At 39.1% G+C, this 27,779-nt stretch overlaps 1 protein-coding gene and 1 non-coding gene across 2 annotated transcripts in view; both read left to right on the top strand.

Moving 5' to 3' along the window:
- Window positions 1-12,132, top strand: part of COL6A5 (collagen type VI alpha 5 chain) — a 124,047-nt gene extending 111,915 nt beyond the window's left edge. The window contains exons 38-41 of the mRNA XM_012766923.3: window positions 295-984; window positions 2,620-2,716; window positions 3,421-3,665; window positions 10,699-12,132. Coding sequence (XP_012622377.2) covers window positions 295-984; window positions 2,620-2,716; window positions 3,421-3,665; window positions 10,699-10,718 — 1,052 coding nt within the window. The 3' untranslated portion in view covers window positions 10,719-12,132. The remainder of the gene's footprint in view (window positions 1-294; window positions 985-2,619; window positions 2,717-3,420; window positions 3,666-10,698) is intronic.
- A 10,173-nt stretch (window positions 12,133-22,305) lies between these two features.
- LOC142874843 (U2 spliceosomal RNA) lies at window positions 22,306-22,492 on the top strand. The gene has a single exon (XR_012922437.1). It is a non-coding gene; the product is annotated as a U2 spliceosomal RNA (small nuclear RNA).
- Window positions 22,493-27,779: the final 5,287 nt, after the last annotated feature.

The raw sequence follows: 27,779 nt of genomic DNA, 5'->3' as shown, positions 1-27,779 counted from the left end.
TTAAAATAGCTTGAGGATAAATCAATCCCTTCACAAAGATCTAAGATAGGGTGACAAATAGATTTCTTCTCCTGTGGCAACACACATCAAAAGGTAATGCCTCTCCCTGCACTATGTAGAGAAGGATGTGGAAGAATGCATCTGGGAGTGAGTACTGTGACTGATTAGTGATGTCTGTCACAGGTATGGGAATGAAGCATGGGAACACCCCGTGCCACGTATTTGCCATCCATGGCTAGGAGGTCCAAGTTTATCCTTCCATTGAAAAGAATGACTTGAGTTATTCTGTTGCAGGACATGAAAATCATGGCAGAAAAGAAGAACCAGACCTTACTAATGGACCTGGAGATGCCTCTCTTCAAGAATATTACATGGATGTGGCTTTCCTCATAGACACTTCCCAAAGAGTAGGAAGTGATGAGTTTAAGGAAGTGAAAGCTTTTGTAACCTCAGTGCTTGATTACTTCCACATCACTCCGGATCCACTGGCCTCCACCTTGGGAGACAGAGTGGCTGTCCTGAGCTACTCTCCCCCAGGCTATGTGCCCAACGGTGAAGAATGCCCCGTCTACCTGGAATTTGATTTGGTTACATATAACAGTGTACATCAAATGAAACGTCATCTCCAAGAATCTCTTCGGCAGCTCAACGGAGATGTTTTTATCGGCCATGCCCTGCAGTGGACACTTGACAATGTCTTCGTAGGAACCCCCAATCTCAGAAAAAACAAAGTTATCTTTGTAATTTCTGCTGGCGAAACAAACCCATTAGACAAGGAAGTCTTAAGAAATGTATCTCTGAGAGCCAAGTGTCAAGGCTACTCCATATTTGTGTTTTCCTTTGGTCCCACATACAATGACAAGGAATTAGAAGAATTAGCCAGCCACCCCCTGGATCATCATTTAGTCCAGCTTGGCCGAACCCACAAGCCAGATTGGGACTATATCATCAAGTTTGTCAGGCCATTTGTTCATTTAATTAGGCGTAAGTCATCAAAATTTTTCTGTTGCTTTTGCAATAGATTTAATGTCTCTGTGTATAATCCAACAGCGGACTTAGTGAAATAATCCTCACTTCAGTTAACAGTGGTGGGGTGTGTGTAGGAGACAGTGAAAATTCTCAGGAAAATCCCACATCTTTTTGACCTTGAGCCTTGCTGCTGCACTGCCAAAGTGTTTGCCAGGAAATCCTCCAATGGGTGAAAAGATAGAAACAGTAATGTGTGAGTGTTTACGATGTGCAAAGTTGTTTAATGGATGCTATCATTTAATCTTCAATACAGCCCTCAAAGGAAAATATTTATATCCCCATTTTACAAGTGAAAAAACTGAGGTTCGGAAGTGTTAAATAAATTGCTCAAAAGCTCACACATCGTAATTGGTAAATTCTAGATGCAGCCACACATATTCTGACCCCAGAGGTGTGCTCTTGTCCATCACACTATACTTCAATTACTAAACCCTTAACAAGGTGCACTGCTGTAATAAATAATATCCCCTGACACCACCCTGCACCTGCTCCAAGGACTTCTATTTTGTCTTGTCATTATAAATTAACCTTGGTTCTGACTTGAATTCTTATGAGCCATAGGTGCAAATCTCTTCTACAGTCTCTATCCCAGGCAGCTGGTTCTGGCACAGCCAGAAGGATTTTTAGCGGCATCTTTACACACCTAGGGGCTTTGAGAGTGGCTGCCCTAGCCTCTGAACATGTGTTGTAGTTTTTTGGTTTTTTGTTGTTTTTTTTTTTTTAACAGAGTCTCACTCTGTTGCCCTGAGGAGAGTGCTGTGGCATCAGCCTAGCCCACAGCAACCTGGGCTCAAGCGATCCTCCTGTCTCAGCCTCCTGAGTAGCTGGGACTACAGGCGTGCACCCCATGATGCTTGGCTAATTTTTAATAGAGACAGGGTCCCACTCTTGCTCAGGCTGGTCTCAAACTCCTGAACTCAAGTAATCCTCCCACTTCAGCCTCTCAGAGAGCTAGGATTACAGGTGTGAGCCACCTCACCCAGCCCATGTGTTGTAATTTTAGACATGGATATAACAGCACACACAAGACCTTGTAGCATCAAACAAGTCCTGGCCTGTGCTGAAATTAGGAATGTGGTAAAGGCCACATGAATGGTTCTCTGCAGCTCCTGCAAATTTATAGAGAATCACAGGGATGCAGGTTTTCTGGCACACAGAAAGCCTCAGGCCTTATATAATCCTCAGGAATCTTAGAATTTAGGAGTTATATTTAGTAGCAGGCAAAAAATTGTGCCTTTCTCCCAAGCCCAGAATAAATAAGACAGACAATTTTAATAGCTAATAGAATCTTGTAGAAAGATCATAGGGAGAGAAAAAAAATGATAGAAGGGATTTAGAGATGTCCTTGAATTATATCACAAGCTTGTGACATGCAGAACATGGAAATTATTTACTGTTACTGCTATATCTCATTGACTTTGCCAACAACAAGGAATTTCAATGCCAGAGTGTGCTTACTTTGCTGAGTCCCCTATAAAATTAATTTGTTCTTGAAAACACTGCCAACCACAGAAAAGATGAACTGACTTTGGATGATGGACAGAATGTGGAAGGGTAAAATTTAGACTAACCAGCCCACTCTCTCTCCAGGTGCCATCAACAAATATCCCACCAAAGATCTGAGAGCCACATGTGTTAATATCACCTCTCCCAACTCAGAGAACGTTGGCACAGAAAACACTGTATTGTGAGTTGAGAAATTCAGAGTTGGGGCAACACACCACAACTGGAAACAGTCCTTAAGAACATAATTTGAAATTAGTGGCATTTTAGTTTTCAAGATGCATGTTTGGGGGAGGGAGTGTATGTGTATGTGTGTGTTTTAAATGCTACTTTTTGTGATGACAGCACAGGTATGGAGTTAATAGCAGGTAGAACATGACCTATATTGGAAAGAACCATGTTTCTATTTCTGTTGCTTCTACCGAAAAAAAGAAAAGCTTATTATTAGGAACCGCATAACAGGACTCTAATATTGGATGCTGCCAAAACAGAAAACTTATAATATCAAAGATTTGATGTGACAGTTTTAGAGCAGAAGAAAGACATAAACAAAACAAAACATTTAGAAAACAAAGCACATATGAAGACTGGCAGGAAGGATTCTTTCAAGTTTGATTTTGTGAAATACCACACTAATAGTCAATAAAAATTTAGTGATGAAAATGATATTTGTTTGGAATCCTAAACTGCTGAAATAAATGAATGTCAATTTCCCTTGAGAATATTATAAAATTTCCCTTGAGTCAAATTTCATTTACAAACTGCTTTTGGAGTATTCCAATCACATGCATAAAATTAATTCCTCTCATATTATCTGGCTATATTTACATTTAATCCCGTAAAGGATCTGGCTAACTAATTTTTCATCTCTCTTCTCCCTTACTATAGACTTATTCCTGAGGTATATGAAATAAAGACAGAAAACAGTGAGCTGTTTGGTGAAATTGGTTCCCAGGAGCAATATTTCCTTGTATTAGGGAACAATCATAGTAGTGATTCTGAGACGGCTACCGATTTGATGCAGAAGTTATACAAGCTCTTTTCAACTGTGGAATTGATGATGAAAGACAAGGAAGAGGTACATTCTGAAGAAATTACAGCTCCAGTGAATGATAAACAACAAGGAAAAAAAGGTAATCTTGAGTACCATAGAGTTGAAGACTCTGAAGTACCTTTTTTTGTTGGGATTTTCCCTTTGGTGAAAGATGAGTAATCAGAAATCACTGGGACAGGTAGGGATGAAAGGACATAGATAAAAGAGGAGTTTTATCTATGGGTTATCTTAGGGTTACAAGGGGGTACCCAAAATAAGGAGGAAAGGGAGATAAAACTCCAGAAAGGCAAAAAGAAAAGTCAGTTGTGTTGACAAATTCAAAACTACAAGTAGGTGGAAATGCTTGGTGTGGAGTTGGGGAACTGAGAAGTGAGAGGGGCAAGAACAAGGACAGCAGGTCATGAGTGGGCAGAAGCCCTGTACCCTTGTGCAGAGTTCAGGTGAGGTGGAACTGTTCAACGAGCTTCCAGGGTTTGAACACTTGAGATCTGCTTTCTCCCTTACCAACCAGGGCTTTCTTGGTATGCAACATAGGCCCCCAATTGAGCCCTAGTCTCAGTGGGGCCTGGAGAGGACAAGGTACCTGTGGTCCTGAGATCTGTGTGAAGGCTGAGGGCAGCTTCACGGGCTGGGCGAGGAAATAAATGGTCATGGACCTATAACTAAAAATAAAATAGCACATGCAGAACAGGGAGCTAATTGTAGGCTCTAGTGTGGCAATTTACACTCCTTGCTGTGTACTGAAATCATGTGGGAAATCATGCTAAAATAAATATTCCTGGCTATCTACTAAAGCTGAAAATATACATAGCCAATGACCCAGAGATTTTACTTCATTGTATATACCCAATAGAAATATATATATTCACCAAAAGTCATGTTCTAGAATGTTCATAACAGTGCCATTTATAATGGGAACAAAAATGCCCAACAGAAGAATTGAGAAATAAATTTGGGAGGGAGTGTGTGTGTGTATAAGGACCCTCTAATTGTAACTGTGGGACCTGCATAAGTCTAGGCTCTCCCCTAATCTGTACATAGATGGGAAAGACCCCAAGCAGAATAGTGAAAGCTCTGGAAACTAAGCTGTTACTACTGCCCACAGACAGATGGACAGCACTTGCATTCTGAACCTAAATGGGTTGATTTAACAACAAAAAGTAAAACAAACAAACAACGAAAAATAAAATTCTACAGAGAATTATAATAGGAGTTAGAGTCTATACAATATAATTCATAATGTTCAGGGACAATCCTAAATTATGCAACTTAAAGAGAACCAGGAGATGCAAACAATTCTCAAAGAAAAGGACAGTTAACAGGTGCCAACCTCCTGTTGACTTTAATGTTGCAATGTTGCAACTTTCAGACAGAGACTATGCTCTATGAGGTACAGGTAAAGAACTTTAAGTAAATGGAAACATATACATTCTCAAAAGAGAAATAAAGACTATAAAAAAGAACTAAAAGGAAATTTTAGGAGTAAAAAATACAATGTCTAAAATTAAAAATTCACTAGATGGTCTCAATAACAGAGTGACAATGACAGAGGAAAGAGTCAGTGAACTTGAAGAAAGATTAATTATACAAATTGAAGAGAAAAAAGAGATTGAGAAAAAAATGAACAGAGCCTTGGAAATGTGTGGAATAGTATCAAAAGGTCTAACATTTGTTTCATTGGAATTTCATTTGTAAAGTAGAAAGAGATTCATGCAGGAGAAAGAATTGAGGAAGTAATGACCAAAAACTTCCCCAAATTGGTAAAAGGTATATATTTAAATATTTTAAAAGCTCAAAGAAAATCCTACTCAGACACATCAAACTGCTGAAAACCAAGGAAAAGAAAAAAGTTTTGAAGCAGCTAAAGAAAAACTGTTACAATATAAGGAAATGACTGTTCAAATGACTAGATTTCTTATCAGAAACTATGGAGCCCGGAAGACAGTGGAACAACATTTTATTTAAGTGCTGAAAGAGAAGAACTGGGAATACACAATTTTATATTCAGTGAAAACATCCCTTTGGAATGAAGGCAAAATGAAGACATTCTCAGTTGAAGGAAAACTAAGAGAACGTATTGCCAGCAGACCTATTCTAAAGGGAAAACATGATGTGACAACCAGGGAGTTGTAGTGAGGCCAAATGACTAGTGACTGGACAGGTGGGAGACATAATGGAGAGGTGAAATTGAGGAAGGGACACAAATGAGAAATCATGTAGGTGACTGAAAAGGGAGGCTGACTGAGTAAGAGAAAGGGGCAGGTATCAGACACAGCTTGCTCATGCAAAGAGCTGTACTGTTTATAAAGTAAATTTGTACACATGATCTCATTGGATGCCCTCCAAAACCCCATAGGGAGATGAAATTAATATCCCTAGTATGCAGATGGAGAAACTGAGGCTCAGAGGTTTAGTGCCTTGCTGAGATTTGACTCAAGTTAGTAACTTCTGATTCAATGTATTTTCCCAACATTAAGGAAGGAATTAGGGGTAGATCAGAGATGGAGAAGGTGGGCATAAGAGGGGGTCTATTAGTCTGCTTGGGCTGCCATAACAAATACTATAAACTGGGTGGCTTAAACAACAGTAATTTGTTTTCTCAAAGTTGTGGAAGCTGTAAGTCCAAGATCAAGGTGCTAACCTATACACATCCTGAAGATGGCTCTCTTCCTGGCTTGCAGATGACTACCTCCTTTCTCTGTCCTCCACATGGTGGGGAGAAGGTCCTGGTGTCTCTTCCTCTTTTTATAAGGGTATTGGTTCTATAGGATCAGGGCTCCACCTGTGGGACTTCATTAAACTTTAATTGCCTCCCTATCTCTAATACAGTCATCTGGAGGTCAGCGTCTCAATATATGAATAGGGGAGGGGAGGGAAGGGAAACAATTCAGTTCATAGAAGGGGATATAATTAACAATGTAATTTATAGGGAAATAACCCTATAATGGTTCAATGGTTCCCAATCCTGTTTATACATTAGAATTGTCCAGATATTTTTTGAAAAGTCCAAAGTCCAGCCTACATCCCATATCAATTCAATCACATTCTCTAGGGATGAGACACATGCATTGGTTTTTTATTCAGCTCTCAGGTGATTTCAGTGTGCATTCAAGTTTGGAAAACATTGGTATAAATCCTGATTAAGTCAATCCTGTTAGATATGCCAAGGTGGTTTGCTGCTGAAAATGATAAGGTGGGTAGAACCAAAAGGATGATCATCAAGTGAGCATTACCAATACCTTTCTTGTTTATTATCATTCTTCATAATTTCTTTTCCCCAAAAGTGTTTTGTATTTTTCTATTGTAAGTGTATTTCATACATCTAGAAATAGATGATATCTTTAATCCTTTTCCTCAGTGATCTCTTGCCAGCACCTTGGTTTGGTGACATTTGGCAAGCTCTATTCCATGAAGCCAGTCGGAGTCTCTTCAGAAAATATTCATTTGACTTTTTTCTTGGAATGATAGAAGCTTAGAATTTGAAAACTGGAATGATTTGGAAATCACTGAGCTGTACTGTAGCTATTTACAGACAAGGAAATGGAAGCTACAGATATTTGAAGTGTCTTACTTAAGAATATTCACAGCACTTAATACTTTTTGTCATAGTGCCTCATACTCAATAATTATGTTTATATAATGTAAGTTCACCTTAAAGTTAGGCTATGAAACAGAATTCATAAAACCTATCTCTTAATTATTGAAAAGTTGGAGATGATACATATAAAGCTTGAAGTATACAGTATGCCTGGTATATAATCCCTATATGAATTAAGTTTGGTAATATGTTTGACAATTAAAAGTAAAAAATCTAGGCTGGGCATAATGGCTCATGCCTGTAATTATAGCACTCTGGGAGCCAAGGTGGGAGGACTGCTTGAGGCCAGGAGTTCAAGACCATCCTAAGCAAGAGCAAGACCTCGTCTCTACAAAATATAGAAAAATTAGCTGGGTGTGGTGGCACGTGCCTGTAGTCCCAGCTATTCAGGAGGCTGAAACAGGAGAATTGCTGCAGCCCAGGAGTTTGAGGTTGCTGTGAGCTACGATGACACCACTGCACTCTAGCCTGGGTGACAGAACGAGACTCTGTCTCAAAATAAATAAATAAAGTAAAAATCCATTGTGTGGTATTATCAACCTTTATTTTGCTTTGCTCATCTCATTTTCCTGAAGAGAGTGGGCTTTTTTTTTTAACCTGTCCAGTTTTCTGATATTTACATTCTATACATCTACATAGAGGACAAATTTTATGTGATAATGTACATTTTCAATATTTTAATGTGGACTTTTAAAAAGCATAACTATACCCCTTTTCCCTTTATGCCAACCCAGGGCTTGTTTCTTAGTCTTTATTTTTCCAACATAAAATATGGTATTTCTCAAAGTTTGGTCCCTGGGGCAGCAATATCAGTATCATCAGGGAACCTGTTAGAAATGCAGATTCTTGGATTCCATCTCAGATGTACTGAATCAGAAACTCTAGAGGTGGAGCCCTCCAGGTGATTCTGATACAGGCTAAAATTTAAGAACCACTAACCTAGTGTTATAGATATTGAGCCTAACTCAACCTTCTTTAATGGGTATTCTTTCACTGGATATTGGGTTAATAGTCATTGTCTTTTCCGTCCTACACATGTTTCTGTTAAGGAAGAAGTGTGTTGCTAGAAAGGAGGTATTTGAACTCATATCTGGAATGTTCTCAATTCAGATATATTACAGAATAAGGATAATAGGAGTGATGATAAATTTCATTTAGTAATCTGACCTGTTCCATTTCCCAACTGTCATCAGAGGATGTATGTTTCCTGAGTAAGAACTCCATGAGAACAAAGCAAAGAGTGTATTGGAGAATTATCAATGGAGAGTGCTATAGTCTGAATGTTTGTGTCCTCTCAAAATTCATATGTTGAAATCCCGCAAGATGACGATATTATTCGGTGGGACCTTTGAGGGGTGATTAGGTCTTGGAGGTGGTGATTAGTGCACTTGTAAAAGAGGACCCAGAAAGACTCCTCTTCCCCTCCACTGTGTGAGGACACAGTGAGAAGGTGCCATGCATGAACCGGAAAGTGGGTCAGCACCAAAAGTTGACTCTGCCAGCACCTTGATCTTAGACTTGGCAGCCTCCGGAACCATGAGAAATAAATTATTGTTGTTTATAGACCACCTACGTTACAGTAGTTTGTTAGCATCCTGAGCAGACTAAAACAGAGCAAGCATTCTTTCATCAGGTATACAAACAAACAAACAAATTCCACAAACTGTGGCACTACCGCAAGAGCCATTTAGCTATCTTGGAATAGGATCATAAGATGTCACCATAGGAACCCTTAATAACATAGTTATTTTAATTGAAAGATGAGATTAGACTCTAAGGCAGAGGCTTGTTGGTTTTACAATAAAGACTAGTTCTTCCAGTTAGGATATATAGGGGAAATTTCCCATAAAGTGAATGAGCAATGAAGCTGCAAAATTCTGAAGAAAAAACATATTAAAATACAAAACAGATTATTTAAAAATCTTTCATGTGCTTAATTTAGCAATATTAAACTTTTCCAACCATATTTTAGTTTTTCAAGTTAAATACTGTGCCTCTAAGTGAGAGAGTAACAGGTTATAGCTAATAGCCATCTGGTAAGTTTGTGAAGCATTTTTTGGGTAAATTTTCCAGAAATGAGAAAATATCATCAAATGACTGGGTTAATGATTCTTTTGTAAAACTTTTTGAAAGAATACTGGGTCATTTCTGGGCCATATTACTCAAAAAAGAATTCAAAGAATTATTTGACATTGCTATGATAAAACTCCTTCAAAATCCATCTGTGTAAACAAAATGTATTAGTGCTTATATCTATAACAATAAGTAATAATTCTATCAATTATGATATTAAACTTTGCTTCACTCTAACAATAAATAATAATAAGTAAAAATAATAGTAAAAACTATCCATCACATTAATATGTGCATTTCCAATAAAAATGTTTACTTTTTGTCTTGGTAAAATTACTAAAATTTAAATATATATGCTATTTTGATAAATTCTAATGATAATCCATCTAGAAAAAATTTTAACATATAGAAGCTTATAGTCATAGGAAATAAAAAAATACACTTATTTTCTTCTGCAGAGAATTATGATTAGGCAAACAATAAAAGATTTTAAAGTATATACATAGAGTTAGAATGAATTTCTATGGCAGAAGTGGAATGGAAATACAAGATTAAGGAGAGAAACAAAGACTATAAAATATCTGACTTTTAAACATGAGCTTGCTCACTTATATTCTAAATGGATAATGGTGGACTCCACTGGCTAAGTTAAAAGAGAAATGTCAGTTTTTATACTATTTCACAAATTACATCCTTTTTAGCTGCTTACACTCATAATGAAAAAAATTATTTGTTAACTTTAAAACATGCAAGGCAAAAAGTATATGATTTTTTTTTTCCTTTTGAGGTGGGTACTTAAGCAAAGTTGTCTAAAGACCACTAGACTGGAGGCTCTCTAAGATGCTGTCTTAGGCCAGCTTCCCCTAAAGCCAACCGTGAGTTGAGAATTTGTGTGCATGTGATTTATTGAGGAGGTGGGTACAAAAGAACCAGCAAGGGAATGGAGGAACCCAGATGGGGAAGAAGTAGGAGCCAAACAAGGGTGTCATCTCAGGCAGAGTCCCACAGAGGGCAGCTTAAGCCTGATCCTTCAAGGGGACTCGGGCATCTAAGTTAGGCTGTCCAGAGGCAAGGAAGCTGTACTTTTTTACATCCTGCTGGATTAGATGGGTTCTGGGCAATGCCCTGGTATTGTGTAGTGTACCTTTGTTCAAGTGCCTATTTAATAATATCAGCCACTAGATTTGCCAAGCATGGAATTTCAAATCATGAATGTACCAATGTTGTCACTGGAACAAGTGTGTTTGTAGTTCTACTTAAAAGTGGCTCATTTATATCTATTATCATACCACCTTGAATTGCACTTTTATTTTGACTATTGAAGATGACAAAAACTACTTGTATTTGTTTCATGTGTGGCATATAAAGCAGTAGCTTCTAGAGGCAACATTTTAAACAAAACAGTAACATTAAAAGCAATGCAATTTTTTATGTTTTGCAGACAGTAAAGACAAAAGATGATCATAGCAGAAAAGAAGAAAGCTCCATTGGCGTGTACAATTCCACGTGATTCTAACCAGAAATTATAAACCATATATCACAGGTGGAGTGGTAAATGGCAGGAATTTTTCATGAAAACAATTGGCTAATAGCATGCTAAATTTGCTCTCCTCAAATCTGAGGGGAAGAGTTTTCTGAGTGAAGATATCCATGAAGAGACCTGAGAAACTGGAAATGATTTCATTTCTCCTGAGACCTGGGAAAACTGACCTGGAAGAGTTAACTGAGTCTTCTTTGACAGTTCTACAGTTCAGACATCAATTTTGATGATGTATCTGCCTAGGAAGATTTTTGTCATGATTTTCATCACATCTATATCTCAGATTAGACTCTTGAGTAAAAAGCATTTAGCAATAGAGTTTCCTAAGAATGTCTTCTACCTGTTCTTAGAACTAGACACCCATGCCCATGTCTTCAGTTCTGGTATGACCCTAATACTGCATCTAGCACCGATTGCTTTGTAAAACCACCTGTCAGGCTGCTACCACCCCAAGTCAATGCTATCCCCTTTACCAGGGCATTTACAAAAGAATGGAATTGCTGAAAAAGAAAAAAATGAGAAGAGGCTAATTTTACAAACCACTATTTTGTGCTTTGATCGTGTGCTTTACATTTTAGCATGCTTTGCTTTGTGTATATCAGATTGTTGCTGCAATAAAAAAATATGGAAAACCATAAATACTTTGTATGAACAGAGCTATTCTTGGGAATTACAATGTAGTAAGAGACAATTTCTAAAATAGAAACAAGTCTGACCTGGAAGTCTGTTCTGTTTATTTTTAACTGTAGTCTAACAGACCTATTAGAACACCAGTACAGGACTCAACATATTTGGAACATTTACATAAAATGTAAAATTAGCCAACAGTGAATTACTTTTAAAACTCATTCCCACTATAAAATATATACATGTAATGGAATTTAACATGTACTCTCTAAATCTATTAAACCTTTAAAAATATTATTCAATTTGGTTAAGACAACAAGTAATTACCAAGTCAACAAACATCTATTGTATAAAAAATAAAATGGATAATACTATAGACCCAGGCATCCTCAAACTACGGCCTGAGGGCCACATGCAGCTCACCAAGGACATTTATCGGGCAGCCTGGTGTTTTTGCAGCTGCTGCCTGTCCTGCTTAGCAGCCGACTCGTCCTGGGCCCACAGTGCGCATGTGTGGAATGTGCACCACACTCTCCAACGGCCCTCCAACGGTCTGAGGGACAGTGAACTGGCCCCCTGTTTAAAAACTTTGAGGACCCCTGCAGACAATTTTGAACTTTTTCCATATAGTTTCCTTTAACATTACTATTATTTGTCCAATTTAAAAATAATACAATCAACTAATTCTAAGTTGTCAAAAATTTTAAAGTAGCCATTTATTGCTCTCTGGGAAGTTCTAAAGTAAATGCTACTCGTTTAATAAAGTTCTGTTGTTCCCTAAGAACCCTGATGTGTATAGGCGTATATGTGTGTGTGTCTGTGTGTGTGTATGAAGAATACATCAGATCCTTGAATCTGAAAGTGACGTGGTTATCAAGAATGTGAAGTCTCAGAAACTCACCCTCTGCCTGATAGGAGTGTGAATTGTTACAACTTTGAATAGCATTTTAGCATTATTTAGTTAGATTGATGATGCACATATCCCAAATCCCAGCAATCCCACTACCAGCTCTATATAGCTACGTGCAGGAAGCTCTCACACATGTACACCAGGAACCAAATACAAACACGTTTGTTGCAGTAGTGTGTGTTTTAGCAAAGAGTTGAAACCAACCTGAATGTCCTAGTGTGGTCCGGTCCCACATGGAATACGATACAGCAGTTGATAACTGGAGCTGTATCTATAAAGATGGGCAAATCTCAAAGATAACCTTGACCCAGAAAGAGTTGCAGAAGGATACATTATGACAGCATTTATACATTTTAAAACCTGACAGGCAATACCACATATTGTTTATGACTACTACTGATAATGGTAGTAAAAAACGTACAGGCATTTGGGGGTAATAAACACCAAATTCAAAGCAGTGGTTATCTTTCAGTGGAAAGAGGTAAAATGGGGGTGCAATTGTCATTGTAATGTTTTATTTCTTAAGCTGAGTGAAGGACAAATAAGCATTCCTAATATTTATACATTTTTAGATGCCTGACATTTCATAATTTAAAAGAGTAAATTAACTCACAAAAATGCAAAATTCAAGTACATCCTTATGCTACATCCAGGACCATGTTAGCAATTGTAAGGAATTTATAAAAATAGATAACTTCTCTTGTCCTTGAGGAGTTTGCATTAAGTCAAGGTCATTAGAGTTAGAAAACATTCTAAAGTAATGGCTCTCTTTGCACATTGAGCACCAGGAAAAGTTGTCCCCTTCACTGATTTTGATCAATTTGATAATTTTGATCATTTATAAAATTAATTTACATTATTACTAAGTGCACATTCACTTTTGATGGGAATTTTATGTCTGAGTGGTCATTTGAGGTTGTAGAGAGCATAGCACAATTTGATGCATGTGAAAGCTAAGACAGATGATACCAAGTGACATTGTTCCACTAGAGGAACAATTACACTGTACATATAAGGAACTCTTAAATAAGTGTATTCTGGGCACATTCAAGCCAAAAATATAATACCTGAATGTGTGCTGTGGGCACAAAAAGTCAAGAACCAACAGCAGAGACTGACCATAGGATGACAAAAATACAGCGCATGAATTCAGTCAGGCTGCTAAATACAGCCAGTAATTCCTTTAGAAATCAAAGAAGGAAAAAATCACTTCGGATTTCCATAATTGGAAAAGACTTCAAGGAATAAATAGGATTCACACCAGGTCCCTAATTAAAGGTCCATAATGCTTTCGCCTTCCAGTTCCTTTATGATATCAGTGGAAACTCCTCCCATGCCTTAGAAGGAGTTTCTAAAGGTCAGTTCCTAATCTGACCTTTGCTCACCTTTCCAGCCCTATCTCTTCCCACTGCAAGGAACTTCTTCCCCTCCCTACCTCCTGTTCATTCTTCCAGACTGGCTCTCGCCTGTGTAGGAACACCTTCCATAAACTTCCCCCAAATGGGCAAACTAACCACTGTATGTTCTCCACGTACCTGGATCTCTCCCTCTGGCCCCTCGTTAGGGAGGGTTATAATGGCCCATTCATTTGTCTGTGCTCCCAGGAGGCACTGAAGTGAGCATCTCTGTCTTGTTCATCACTGTTCCCCTAATACCCAGGATACTGCCTGGCACTTAAAAGGCAAACAATAAAGATTTGATGAATGAATGGACAAACTCACCTTGAAGGATAAATATGGTTTGGTTTAATGGCAAGGAGAGGCATTGGCATAAGCAATGACAAGAAAACAAAAGCGAGGAGGAGCTGTGTGTCTGTGCAGAGGCAAGTGGGGAAACTGGCTTGTACAGAGGCCAGTGTGACCGGACATCTGAGACCATGGCAAGTGTTATGAGTTGCTGAAGAGCACACAGATTACTGGACCAGAGTTCTGATTGAGTAGGTCTGGGTGGGGCCTGAGAATTTGCATTTCTAACAAGTTCCCCAGTGCTGCTACTGCTGCCCAGACTTTGAGAACCACTTTTCTCATATGGCCCGCACTCCCTGTTCCAGGGTGTCCAGCTGGCTGTGGCTGTTTCCTGGTCACCCATTGCTGCAGCAGGGCTATGTCAGTGTTTTGGTGACTCTTGCAGGAGCTCCATTACATAAAATAGCAAATATACTTTAAAGAGTCTTGGACCATTCCATAGCATCCTATCTATTTGAATATGGGGAGGACTACAATCAAAATTGTGTGCCCTCAAAAGGAACCATAGGATGTGCGTTAGGCACTCATTTTTCCAGAGGTTCTGTGCATACATGACCCAGAGATGAGCCCCTGCAGCCTCATGTGACATGAGACAATGCATTGTACAACAGCTGGTCAGAATTACAGATGACTAAGAATCCTGTGATATGTCTGGAAACCTTTAGTTGATGTTTTAAATCTGATTCCTACATTTTATCTGAGTGTGGTAGTAGGGGTGAAAACTTGAATAGTCATAGTTGGAAGTTTATGCAGCTTCTATCTGTTTCCCTAAATTGGAACCTCTTTCCCTCTCTCTAGAGTAATCTATCTAGACTTCCAGAGCACCTCTTCTACTCCTAGAATATAAGAGATCCACTCCCAGCATCTTTTGACTAAACTTCCTCCCTAGCTCTCCATTGTCTACCTTGACAAGCCTAGACCCTCTCACCTTGTAGAACACAGGATCTTAACAGGGGTTCAATACCTATTTTTCTTCATGTGGGGAAGGATGAATGAGTAAGCCCAATCCTGCTGAGCCTGGATGATATCCTCCCTCTCTTCTTCTCCCCAGCTTCTACTTCCCAAACTGAATTTGGATTCTGTGTTGAGAAAAAGTCCTGTAACAAGTAGAAGTTGTCCTCCATATAAATGCTGCTGATAAGAAAGTTCTTACCTCCTGTGACGGGGACAACAGCTGTACAGAGGACTGGCTCACAAGAGTCCTGTTTGTAATCTCTTTCAAAAGAATTGATAAGACTCCAGCATGATGGAGATTATGAGAATAGACTAGTAAACAGCACAAATCATCTTCTGTCCTCTCAGTTACTAGCACTTACGCAAAACAAAACATGTTTTTTTCTAGCATGGCATAAATCATTTCATGACTTAGGCCACAATCCTAGCCACTCAAAGTGTAGCTGGTGGCCTTGAACCAGTAGCATCAGCATCACCTGGGAGCTTGTTGGAAATGCAGAATCTCTGGGCTTTGCCCCAAGTCTACTAGATCAGAATCTGCATTATAACAAGATTCATATGCACATCTAAGTTTGAGAATTTATTTGGCCTAGAATTTATTTGCTTGAAGATCTGCAAATGATTAGATGCATTTTGCAGATTTTCTGTTCAGCATGGCATGGTATATTAAACACCTACCAGGTAGCATGCATTGTGCCAGAGGCAGGGAATATAAAGATAAATGAAAGGTGGCATATGCCTTGAGCTGATAAGTCTAGCTGGAAAGACTGACACACAAAGAGATCATTTCAATTTAATGTAGTGGTGCCAAGATTCAGGGAATGCTGTGGGAATATGGAGAAGGACTCCTTGGCCCAGACTGGGGACCCAGCGAGGGTTTCTTCAAGGAGACCTCCCTTGATCGTAATAAAAATGACTTGATACAACTTAGCGAGGCAAAAATTGAGTAGGCAACCTAGCAGGAAGGAAGAGTCTCTCCTGGCTCTTTGTCCTTTAGTAGGTTTTTGTTTAAACCATAACCACATTGTGTTCATGGGTAAGAGGGAATGGCTATATGGATCCTGTATTGCTAAAGCTGAGTCAAGGAAGATAGACAGGTAGGCCAGACCAGCCACGGAGGGCCCTGTGCACCATGCTGAAGAGTTTAGACTCCATTCTGGAGACACTGGGGTGCCGCCAAGGACAGAGAAGGGATGTGGTTAGACATTATTATGGCTAGCACTGGCTGCTGAAGGAAGGGAGGATTGGAGGGAAGAAGTAGTCACAGGTGATCAGTTAGTTATCCAGTCAAGAGTAGGTAATGGTGTTCTGGATGGAGACGAGTAGACTTATAAGGGAAATATTTAGACTGTAAAATTAGTAGGATATGGTAATCAATTGGTTTGGAACAGAAAATAAGGGAAAAGAGAAAAACAGGTGTCTAGACCAATGGTTCTGAAACTCCAGTGTGCATCAGAATCCTGTGGAGTGCTTGTTAAAACACAGATTACTGGGCCTCACCCCAGAGTTTCTGATTGGGTAGGTCTGGATGGGGCCTGAGGGTTTGCATTTCTAACAAGTTCCCCAGCGCTGCTGCTGGTGCCCAGACTTTAAGAACCACTTTTCTCATGTGGCCCCCACTGCCCAGTCCAGAGTGTCTGGCTGGCTGTTCCTGTTTCCTGGTCATCCGGTGCTGCAGCAGAGCTACGCCAGTGTTTTGATGACTCTTGCAGGTGACTCTATCACCTCCCCTGTGCTGTGTGGCTGTGTCCGGGAAGCTCTGCAGCGCCTGCGTGAGAATCCGTATGCCAGACCAGCAGGATTTCTGTCTAGCAAACTCATTTGCGGTAATAAATGGACCACACTTCTCAGCTTCGATGCTAATGATCTTGTTCTGTTATCTGATGCCCCGTAGGCTTAAAGATGTGTCCAAGATGCAATTTGAAGTCACGGAAAGAGTAACACTTGTTCTACCACATGCTGGTTGTGTGATGCTGGACTTGTGGCTTAGCGTATTGGAGCCTCCATTTTTCTCATCTGTGAAATCGATTTTATGAGATTTGGCCCGTGTAAAGTGCTTTCTGCAGTGTCTGGCTCACAGCAGCTCCTCAGCAGAAGTTGGGAACCGTACCTAATGACCCTGGTTGGGAAGCTGGCAATAACCTTGAGGGTAGACCAGGGGATGGGGTTGTGTAGCACGTTGGAGAGGGCTGATCATGGCCTTATAAACCTTTCACAGTAGATTTGCTGTCATTGTGACACTTCTCAGAAGTGTGTAAGTAGCAGATTTCAACAACAGCTTTCATTCCAGCATTCCGTTGGAAATACGTATTTCTAAGGTTCTTTTCCACACAGGCTGGGCTACAACCCAGACACCTTCAAACTCACAGTTATTACATAGCAACCAGCTGACCACATGGTGGTACAGGATCTTGGCGTTCCCTTTTACATGTGCCTTCTAGTACCCAGCCAGCTAATTCAGCCTCCCACAAACACGGGAGGGACTGTCCTCATGGCTTCTGCCAGCGTTAGCTACCTGTCTGGGCCAAAGAGTCAGTGCTAGTGTCAGCTACCTGCCAACTGCTCGAGTCTTCCAAGAAATGAAAACATTTCCTGACATTAGCATCTAGGTCTCTTGTTTCATCACTCACTCTTGAAGTCAGAATAACTTCCGATGAAGCAGGATTTTAACACACAGTACGGTGTTACCCCAATACTAATAGGGGATGGACATGACTAACATAGGCTCAAACTTGCTTGGTCTCTTCCAGAAATCAGCTGAAGCTGACTCTCCTACAATGTTGTGTTTCTCAAAGTGAAGTTCAGGGACCACCTCTATCAGAATTTCATAGACCTTTTTAAAATGCAGAGTCCCAAGCACTTCCAAACCCACTAAATTAGAATCTCAGGGTGAAACACAGAGACTGCATTGTAACACACTCTTTAGGTAATTCTTATGCATATTGTATTATACTTTTCTCTTTTAAATTATATTGCTATAAAAGTATTACTAGCTCAAATTTTTAAAAATCAAATAACACTAAAAGGCTCATAATAAAAGATATCTACTGCCTTCCCTCTTCTGTCCAGCTCCATTCCCCATAAGTTCCTAAGCTCTGAATTTTTGTGTTTTCCCCAAATTCATATCTTGAAATACTGACTCCCAAGGTGATGGTATTAGACTATGGGACCTTTGGGGAAGTGATTAAAACTGCTCTCATAATGGGACTAGTGCCCTTATAAAAGAGGCCTGAGGGATCTTGTTTATCTCTTCTACAATGTCTGTATGAGAACACAGGGAGAAGGCGCCAACTTTGAGAAAGCAGGCTCTCACCAGACACCCAGTCTGCCAGTGCCTTAATCTTGGCCTTCCCAGCCTTCAGAACTGTGAGAAATAAGTGTCTGTTGTTTGTATGCTGCCCTGTCTATGGACTAAGACACCATATTGAACTTTCATAATTTTCTTCTTCTAGTTTTTACCTTCCTATTTCTAAATAATGTGCTAATACTGTAATTTGTTGTATTAATTTTAGACATCATCTGCTGAATATCTATTATGATTGATTAACATTCAGCAATTTACCTCACATAATTATCCATTCTCATTTTCTTTAAATAGTCACTTAAGTTTTTTGTTAAATCAAGAATTAGAGTTGCAATTTTATGACTATGTAAATTATTGCTTAGTATTGAACCAAGAAGAGACTGTGAATATGGTCACTTTCTTATTCAACTTCTGTTTTATCTTTGACTTTCAGGTTCTATCAAACAACTGTCAATTTTATTTTCCAAATGCTCAGATATATCAAATACTTATTATTCTTTCCTTGCCACAGGAGATTTCATTTCCTTGCGTCCCCATTCTTCTGCTCTGCATGGACTCTTAATTCTGATTTCCTTGTTAGATTTTTATTGTCTGGTCTCATGGTTTTGTCTTTCTTTGTTTATTTATCTATTTTGAGAAAGCACATCCTCTAATAACTTCCTTAAGAAACAGTGCATTAGAGGAATAAGTATTAAATCTTTACATGTTCCAAAATACCTTTATTTGTCCCTCACACTTGATTGATGGTTTGTACTGAGTTGAATAGTGTCCTCCCAACATTTATGTCCATCAGGAATCTCAGAATGTGACCTTATTTGGAAATAGAATCTTCTCAGATGTAATTAGTTAAGGTAAGATAAGGTCATACTGAATTTGGTTGGGTCCTAAACCCCATGACTTTTAAGAAGGCCATGTGAAGGCCAGAACTGGTGGCTCATGCCTATAATCCTAGCACTCTGGGTGGGAGGCTGAGGCAGGAGGATTGCTTGAGCTCAGGAGTTTGAGACCAGCCTGAGCAAGAGCAAGACTTTTTCTCTACTAAAAAAATAGAAATTAGCTGGACAACTAAAACTATATATATATATATATATATATATATATATATATATATATAATTAGCCGGGCATGGTGGCGCATGCCTGTAGTCCCAGTTACCTGGGAGGCTGAGGCAGGAGGATCACTTGAGCCCAGGAGTTTGAGGTTGGTGTGAGCTAGGCTGACACCACAGCACTCTAGCCCAGGCAAGAGAGTGAGACTCTGTCTCAAAAAAAAAAAAAAAAAAAAAAAGGAAGTCCAGGTGAAGACAGAGGCAGAGACTAGAGAGATAGATTTATACATCTACAAGCCAGGGAGCACTAGAGATTGCTGACAACCACCAGAAGCCAGGAGAGAAATGTGGAACAGATTCTCCCTTAAAGCTTCTAAAGAAAAGTCAACTCTATCTGGTTCGAATATTTGGCCCTTCCAAATCTCATGTTGAAATTTGAGCCTCAGTGTTGAATGTGGGGCCTGCTGGGAGGAATTTGGATCATTGGGGCGGATCCCTCATGAATGGCTGGGTGCCCTCCCCACGATAATGAATGAGTTCTCACTTCATTATTTCAAGTGAGAACTGTTGGAAGAGCCTGGAAACTCCTCCTCTCGCTCTTTGCTCCTTCCTTCACACTCACAGTGGGACACGCCTGCTCCCCCCTCACTTTCTACCTTGACTGGAAGCTCCCTGAAACTCCCACCAGAAGCAGATGCTGGTGCCATGTTCCCTGTACAGTCTACAGAACCGTGAGCCAGTTAAACGTCTTTTCTTTAGGCTCAGGCTCAGGTTTCCCTTATAGTGATGCAAAACAGATGGATACAACTCTGCTGACACCTTCAATTTGGACTTCTGGCATCCATCACTGAGAGAGGATAACTTTCTGTTGTCTTAAGCTACCCAATTTGTGATGCTTTGTTACGGCAGCCCTGGGAAACTAATACCTGGCTTACCTGGGTATAAAAGTCTATGTTAGGCAGCAGCTGCCTCTGAATCATGACAGCACTGCCCTATGACATTATCTGTTCCAATGTTGGTTTGAGAAGTCTAATGCCTCTTTAATTCACGTGTCTTTGTATGGGAAGTGCCCCTCCACCATCACAGACTTTTAGTATCATGTCTCCATCCTGGTGTCACTACCTTTAGTTCACAGAGTAAACTAAAATTCACTAAGAATCTTAGAATTCTCTATCTCAGTGTGGTTCCTTTTTCATTAAATGAGATGGGCACGTGGAGAGCCTTTTCGATCTGGCAGGTCAAGTCCTTCAGTTCTGGGAAATTTTCTCATGTTATTTTTTTGATAATTTCCTCTCCTTCATTGGTTGAATCTTTCAGAATGGCCTCCCCAAATTTCTCATCCTCTGTTTCCTATTCTCTACTTCTCTCTTTTTTCTACTTTCTTACAGATTTCCATGGCTCCCTCTGTGTCTTCTGTTTTCTCCATGTTGCTTATTCTGATGGTTAGGGTCTTTCTCATATTGAAAACTTTCCTCAACTGTTCCTGAGCCTTAGCTATCTGAGTTTAAGAGTGTAGCAGCAAATAGCTTATTGGAAACTATGTGTGAAGGAGGATCTTGTCAACCAACTATGGAGAGAGGAAGAGAACCCAAGGCCCCAACCACTTTCTGTGGAAGAGTTTAATCAATGCCCTGTACTCAGCCTCACCTGCATATGTTGCTATACCTGCTATTTTAAAATGCTGAGCTTTTCCAAGGTTCTGAAGGAAGAATCAGATTTTTTTCTGACACCTACAGTTTGTAGCTTTCTCCTCTCTGCTAATAAAGTCACCACTGTCTTTGAGAGATTCTCTCTTTGAAAAATGTATGTTAAGGTCAGGTACAGTGGCATATGCCGATAATCCTAGCACTCTGGGAGGCCAAGGTGGGAGAATCACTCATATTTTCCACTCTGGGGATTACTTAGAGTTACCTGGATCACAGGTAGGAAGAAAGTCACTAATATCTTAGGTATAATCCCTGCAATCCCTGTAGAACCTCAGAATTTTGCCTCATAGTGTGAAATAAAAGATTGTTGTGGGGAGTGATCATTTAAGTAACTCAGCAGACTCATCCAGCTTCAGAAACTTTCTGTGGAGAATCATCCCTTAAAGATGATTCACAAGTTGCTTTGTTGCAAATGAAAGAAAAAATTTCAATGAGAATTGCAAGCTTTCTTTTCCTTCATGCAGAGTATGACTTCTCCACAAGAATATGGCTGATTGGAAGTAAGTCTTAGTTTCCAAAGACAGTTTGTCTTTTCAAAATTTATCTGTCAAATCCTCCAGGAATAAGAAAATATTAACTCAGAGCCAGAATTCAGAAGGATAGTCACACATTATTCATGGCTCTAGGAAGGGGTTCTCACAAAATGTGTTGAATAACTGTAGTTGAAATATTAACAAATGTTCTCAAATTCCCACATGTAGATCCAGACTGACTGATTTCCTCTAATTTTAGGTACTGCTAGATGAAATGTTATTTCCCCAATAGCCTAGAGACCCTTATTCCTGAAAAGCAAAATATATGTGAAAGTCACATTTGAAAATATTTCCATTATTTCTTTCTACTAAAAATGAACTTAGGCCAGGCACAGTGGCTCATGCCTATAATCCTAGCACTTTGGGAGGCCAAGGCAGGAGGATTGCTTGAGGCCAGAAGTTAAAGACCTGCCTGAGCAGGAGCAAGACCTTGTCTCTACAAAAAATAGAAAAAATTAGCTGGGAGTTGTGCTATGTGCCTTGAGTCCCAGCTACTCCAGAGGCTGAGGCAGGAGGATCATGTGAGTACTGGGGTTTGTTGTGTGAGCTATATCATAGATATAGCTCATACAATAGTGTAGCTCACATAACAGTTGCTGTGAGCTATGATGTTGCCACAGGTGACAGAGTAAGACCCTGTCTCAAAAAAAAAAAAAAAATGAACTTAAATTTTCTTTTTGGATTGCTTCTCGACCTTTTGGCCAAGATCAAGTGTAGTACCTGTTCTTATCAGTTTAATATCTGATATGTCCTCTGAGGACAATATATTAAATGGATTTTTGGAGCAGGGAGATGGAATAGGTGCTTGCTCCGTCCACTCCCCACATCAACCTGGTATTGCAGTACCTCCAGAAATGGTTAACTAAAAAAAAAAATTCTTTTTGGAATAATATTTTTTCTTTATAAAAATAATGTGTGTTCATTACAGAAAATTTCAAAACTATAATTCATACCAAAATTTGGCATGTATTTTACAATTACTGCTTTTCTCAACTTGGGCACTCAATTTTCATCAAAAATACTTGAAATGGTATTACTAAGTGTATTCATCGGGATTCTCTAGAAAAACAGAACCACTAGGATAACATACACACACACACACACACACACACACATCAAGACAGAGAGAAAGAGAGAGAGAATATGAGAAAGAGGGAGTGAGAGAGAAAGAGAGATTTATTTTGAGGAATTTAAAGAACTGGCTCACGCAATTGTGGAGGCTGGCAAACCCCAAATCTGCAGGGTAGGCCAGCAGGCTGGAGACCCAGGGAAGAGTTGACGCTGCAGTTCAAGTCCAAAGGCGTCTGTTGGCAGAATTCCCTTGTCTTCAGGGAAGGCCAGTCTTTTGTATTAGGGCCTTTAACTGACTGGATGAGACCCACCCACATCATGAAGAGTAAGCTGATTTACTCAAAGTCTACTGATTTAAATGTTAATTGCATCTAAAAAATACCTTCCCCAAAACATCTAGGGTGTTTGTCCAAATATCTGGTTACCATGGGCTAGCCAAGTTGACACATCAAATGAGCCATCACTTTAAGTTTTAGGTTCTTGATAAATATTGCCATTTCATTGTAATTGTTTACATTCTCATCTGCGGTAGATGAGCAAGCTCATCATATCACTCCCTAGCAAGTAATCAATATTATCTTTCTTCTCTCTTTGTCAGTTCTATGTGAAAATAATTCTATAGTTTTAATTTATATACTTTTGATTACTATAGATTGAACACTCTCATATATTCATTGACCATTTATACTTCCTATTTTGTTAATTGTCTATTCATTATTTTTGTCTATCGTTTCTATTCAAAAAGCTATGAAATAAATCAGAAAGGATAAAAGCTTATTATATTCAATTCCACAAAATTTAAGAAAATTTGTATAGAGATTTTTAAAAAGTGATAGACTGAGGAGGAGAGTATTTGAACAAATATGACAGATTTAATGTTGATACAGCAAATATATTAAAATTTCTATTGTCCAGTAAAATTTAGAGAGGTAGTGAGCTTCACTGCAAAGAAGGTATTCAAGCTGAGACTGGGTGACTAATGTCAGGGATGTTCTAAATGAATGTCTAAATCAAGAATGCCCTAAAATTTTTACAACAGAATGTGGGGCTACTTTTATGTTGCCCCTTCTCCCAACCTAAACTTCAAGGAATTTATTAAGATACCATTGAATTTGGACCAGTTTCCAAAAAGAAACAACCCTGAATTCCCTTTCTCAAAACAATGGAACAGAAACCAAAGGAGGAAAGAATGGGAAAAACAAGCTCAAGGATAAAGATTAAAGGTGATGAAGAGACGGAGCCTCCATACGTGAGAACCCTCCATTCTGTGGTCGCAGATGGCGAATCTCGAAGGGAAAGGTTCCAAGCCTCCCATCCGAACTTTGAATGGCTGCTCTCACTTCCCATGATGTGAGCACTAGGGGGAATCATTCCAATTTTTGACAATTAATAAATTTTAAAAGTTTCTAAAATCCAATAATAAGGGACCAATGGAAAAATAGATAAAAATGCAATAGAAAAATGCTTACTGTATTATGCTTAATGATAAAATGCTAGAATTAATTGAAAAAGTACTTGTTGAGTATCAACCATGTTCACCTTCTACTAAGTACTAGATATAGCATTGTGAACAAAATCTGACAAGTTCTTAGATTTCATGAAGTTTACTAGATGAAAGGGGGAGAGATTCATTAGTCACATAATCATGCAAATAAGTCTGAAATGAGAACTGTGATGGGTGCAATGAAGTAAAGGCACATGATACACTGAGAGAATGTAACAGGGAGACCTGGTCTAGCCCAGGCTGTCAGGGTTGGTCATCCTGGAATAAGAGATGAACTGGGGTCTGAAGAGTAAGTAGGAGCTAGCAGGGGAAGGTTAGGAGGTGAACTGGAGAAAAGAGGAATGTATGAGAAGGCAGGGAACAGGGCACACTCTCAGAAAGGGACCATGATGCCTGTTAACACCACTGTTATTATTAAACTCCATTCAGGAAATATTACCAAATGTATTGAGACAATAAAACAAAATGGGGCCAGGCGTGGTGGCTCACGCCTGTAATCCTAGCACTTTGGAGGCCGAGGCGGGCGGATTGCTCAAGGTCAGGAGTTCGAAACCAGCCTGAGCGAGACCCCGTCTCTACCAAAAATAGAAATAAATTAATTGACCAACTAAAAATATATATACAAAAAATTAGCCAGGCATGGTGGCGCATGCCTGTAGTCCCAGCTACTCGGGAGGCTGAGGCAGTAGGATCGCTGAGCCCCGGAGATTGAGGTTGCTGTGAGCTAGGCTGACGCCACGGCACTCACTCTAGCCTGGGTAACAAAGTGAGATTCTGTCTCAAAAAAAGAAAACAAAAAAAGAAAAAACAAAATGGGAAAGCAAGAGACTAAATGGTTATTTTCAGATGATAAGACTATCTACTTGGAAAATCTGAGAAAAATTTAGTGAAATTCTAATTCTTTTTTTTGATTAATTTTTTTATTTCAGTATATTATGGGGGTACAAATGTTTAGGTTATGTGTATTGCCCTTGCCCCACCTGAGTCAGAGCTTTAAGCGTGTCCATCCCCCAGACGGTACACACCACACTCATTAGGTGTGAATATAACCATCCCCTCCTCCTCTCTCCCATGCGAAATTCTAATTCTAATTGAGAAAATATTCAGTAGAATGGCTGGTTATACAGATATACAAAAATCAGTAACCTTTAATACAGCTATAGTGCAAGAACAGTATTTACAGTAATGACAATGACGCCTAGGCATAAAGATAACAAGAAATTAGAGAAACTATTAAAATAAAATCCCACTGAGCAATATGAGAAAAGTAGATATTCTATATTCTTAAAAGAATATGTAAAAATGTCATTCCTCCCCAAAGTATTATATCATTTGACATGTTGGGGAAGGTTGGTGTAGAATTTGAGAAAAGTATTATAAATTTCAACTGAAACAATTAAAAAAATTAATATTGGGTGATTTACTTTATCATATATTAAAACATGGAACAAAACCATAATGTTTTTTAAATGGGTACAAAAAGGCATAGGTAAATCAGCAGAGTGATACAAAGTTCCAGAAACAGAACCAAATAAATATAGAATTCTAATACACTTGTATTTTTAATTGCTTGACTGAATGCTGCTGTTTGGACATATCATTATGGTACTAACCCCTTATCAGTGGATATATATCAGGTGGCCATTATTATCCTGGCTTTCCTGAAACAGGTTTGGCTGAGGCCTCTTGTCTTGGCATAATTATTAATAGTACCTACTTTCACTCTCAAAAAGATCCCCTTTTGGATGATAGATTAAATGGTCAACCAAGTTTTATTTCTTTATATATATATATATATATAGTTTCTATTTTTTTCTTAACATAAATAGCACTTTAATAAGCATACTTGTAGCTTTACATAGGAATTTTATATGACTAGATCAAAGTATGTATACATTTTAATACTTATATATATATATTGCCTTGCCTTCCAGAAAGATTGTATCAATTTATACTGCCACCAGCAATTGTGAGAAGAGTTATTTTTCCCAAACCTTAACAAACTGGGTAGTACCATTAGTTTTTAAGAGTCTTTGTCAGTTTAACAAGTGAAATTGTATCTTACTGCTTCAATAGTATTTGTTTCATTACTGTTGTGGAAAAACATTTGTGAGGATTAGTGTTCTTTCATTGGGAGCAACAGGAAACAATTTGGTGGATTAAATCGGGGGGATGCAGGCAAAGGCATCAGAGGCCCACAGAATTAACTGGAGGCTGGAGAACCAGGTGTAGGCATGGGCAGGACAGGCCCTGCTGGAGGTGAGGAAGTGGGCTCCTCAGCACAGGACTCGGTTGTAGAAGAGCATCGCTGGCCAGGTCTTCTCAGGACACCAGCACAAGAACAGAGGGGAACCCCAACAGTTTTGGTCTCTTTATCCCTCTCTTAAGATTCACGTTCCAATTGACTTAGCTTGGGCCACATGCCTGCCCTTAGGCTACAAATGGCCAGTGCCCTGATTACAATTTCACTGAACCATAGCCAAAGAGAGTGATAATTTCTCAAGGGAAATCAGAGAGTTGTTAGGAAGAGGAAATGAATCTCCGGCAGCCAACCCAACACATGACTATGACAGCTTTTTTCTATATTGGATATTCATTTCTCCTTCTGCAAATCATCTATTCATGTCTTTTGCACAGTTTTCTCCTGCAGTGCTCATCTTTATTTTGCTGACTTACAAGAGAGCTGCAAGTACATTTCAAAGCTGGGCTCAGTAGGGCTTTGCAGAAGCCCCCTAAAGATCTCTTCATTTTTTTTTTTAACTGGCAAAAGTTTACATCCTACCGCCCCTTGCAGGTTTTGTCCTTGTTGTCTGTTAGTTGGTTGGTTGGTGACCTATAATTAAAATAAGTGAAGGCTGTTATGGAGTTGGCACTTTTCCTTTTTTCTCATGGTGCTAGTTGTAACTGTGATACTAGCTATTATAATTTAAATCTCAAAATCACAATGGTTTAGATGATTTTATTTTTTTTGAATGTAAGAAAACATTTTATTTTATAACATAAAAAGAAGTACATAAATCATAAGTTTGCAGCTTGATGAGTTTTCACAAATATATGCATCAATATGATCAGGACCCCAAAAAAGAACCCCAGAAGCTGACCCCCCACCCTAGAGACTATCCCACCCACAGGTAACCACTGTCTAGATTTGGAATTTTATTTTATTTTATTATTTTTTTATTTCAGAATATTATGGGGGTACAAACATTTTGGTTACATATAATGCCTTTGCCTCTCCTAAACCAGGGTTACAAGCCTGCCCTTCCCCCATACAGTGTGCTCCGCATCCATTAGTTGTGAGCTTACCCACCCCCACCAATGCCCTCCCACCTGACCGGCACCAATGAATATTACTACCATGTGAGCACCTTAGTATTGATAAGTTAGTACCAATTTGATAAGTTAGTACCAATAAGTGAGTACATGTGGTGCTTGTTTTTCCATTCTTGTGATACCTCACTTCGAAAGATGGGGTCAATTTCTATCCAGGATAATGATGGTTTGAAACATGGCCCCGAAATTCTTTAACATTCTTCCCACAGAAAAGTGAAATCTATGGCCCATCACTTTGGATCTGGGC

This window comes from Microcebus murinus, chromosome 1 (assembly GCF_040939455.1).
Source record: "Microcebus murinus isolate Inina chromosome 1, M.murinus_Inina_mat1.0, whole genome shotgun sequence".
NCBI lineage: Eukaryota > Metazoa > Chordata > Mammalia > Primates > Cheirogaleidae > Microcebus > Microcebus murinus.
Note: the sequence above shows the minus strand (reverse complement) of the source record. Positions and strands in the feature narration are given on the sequence as shown.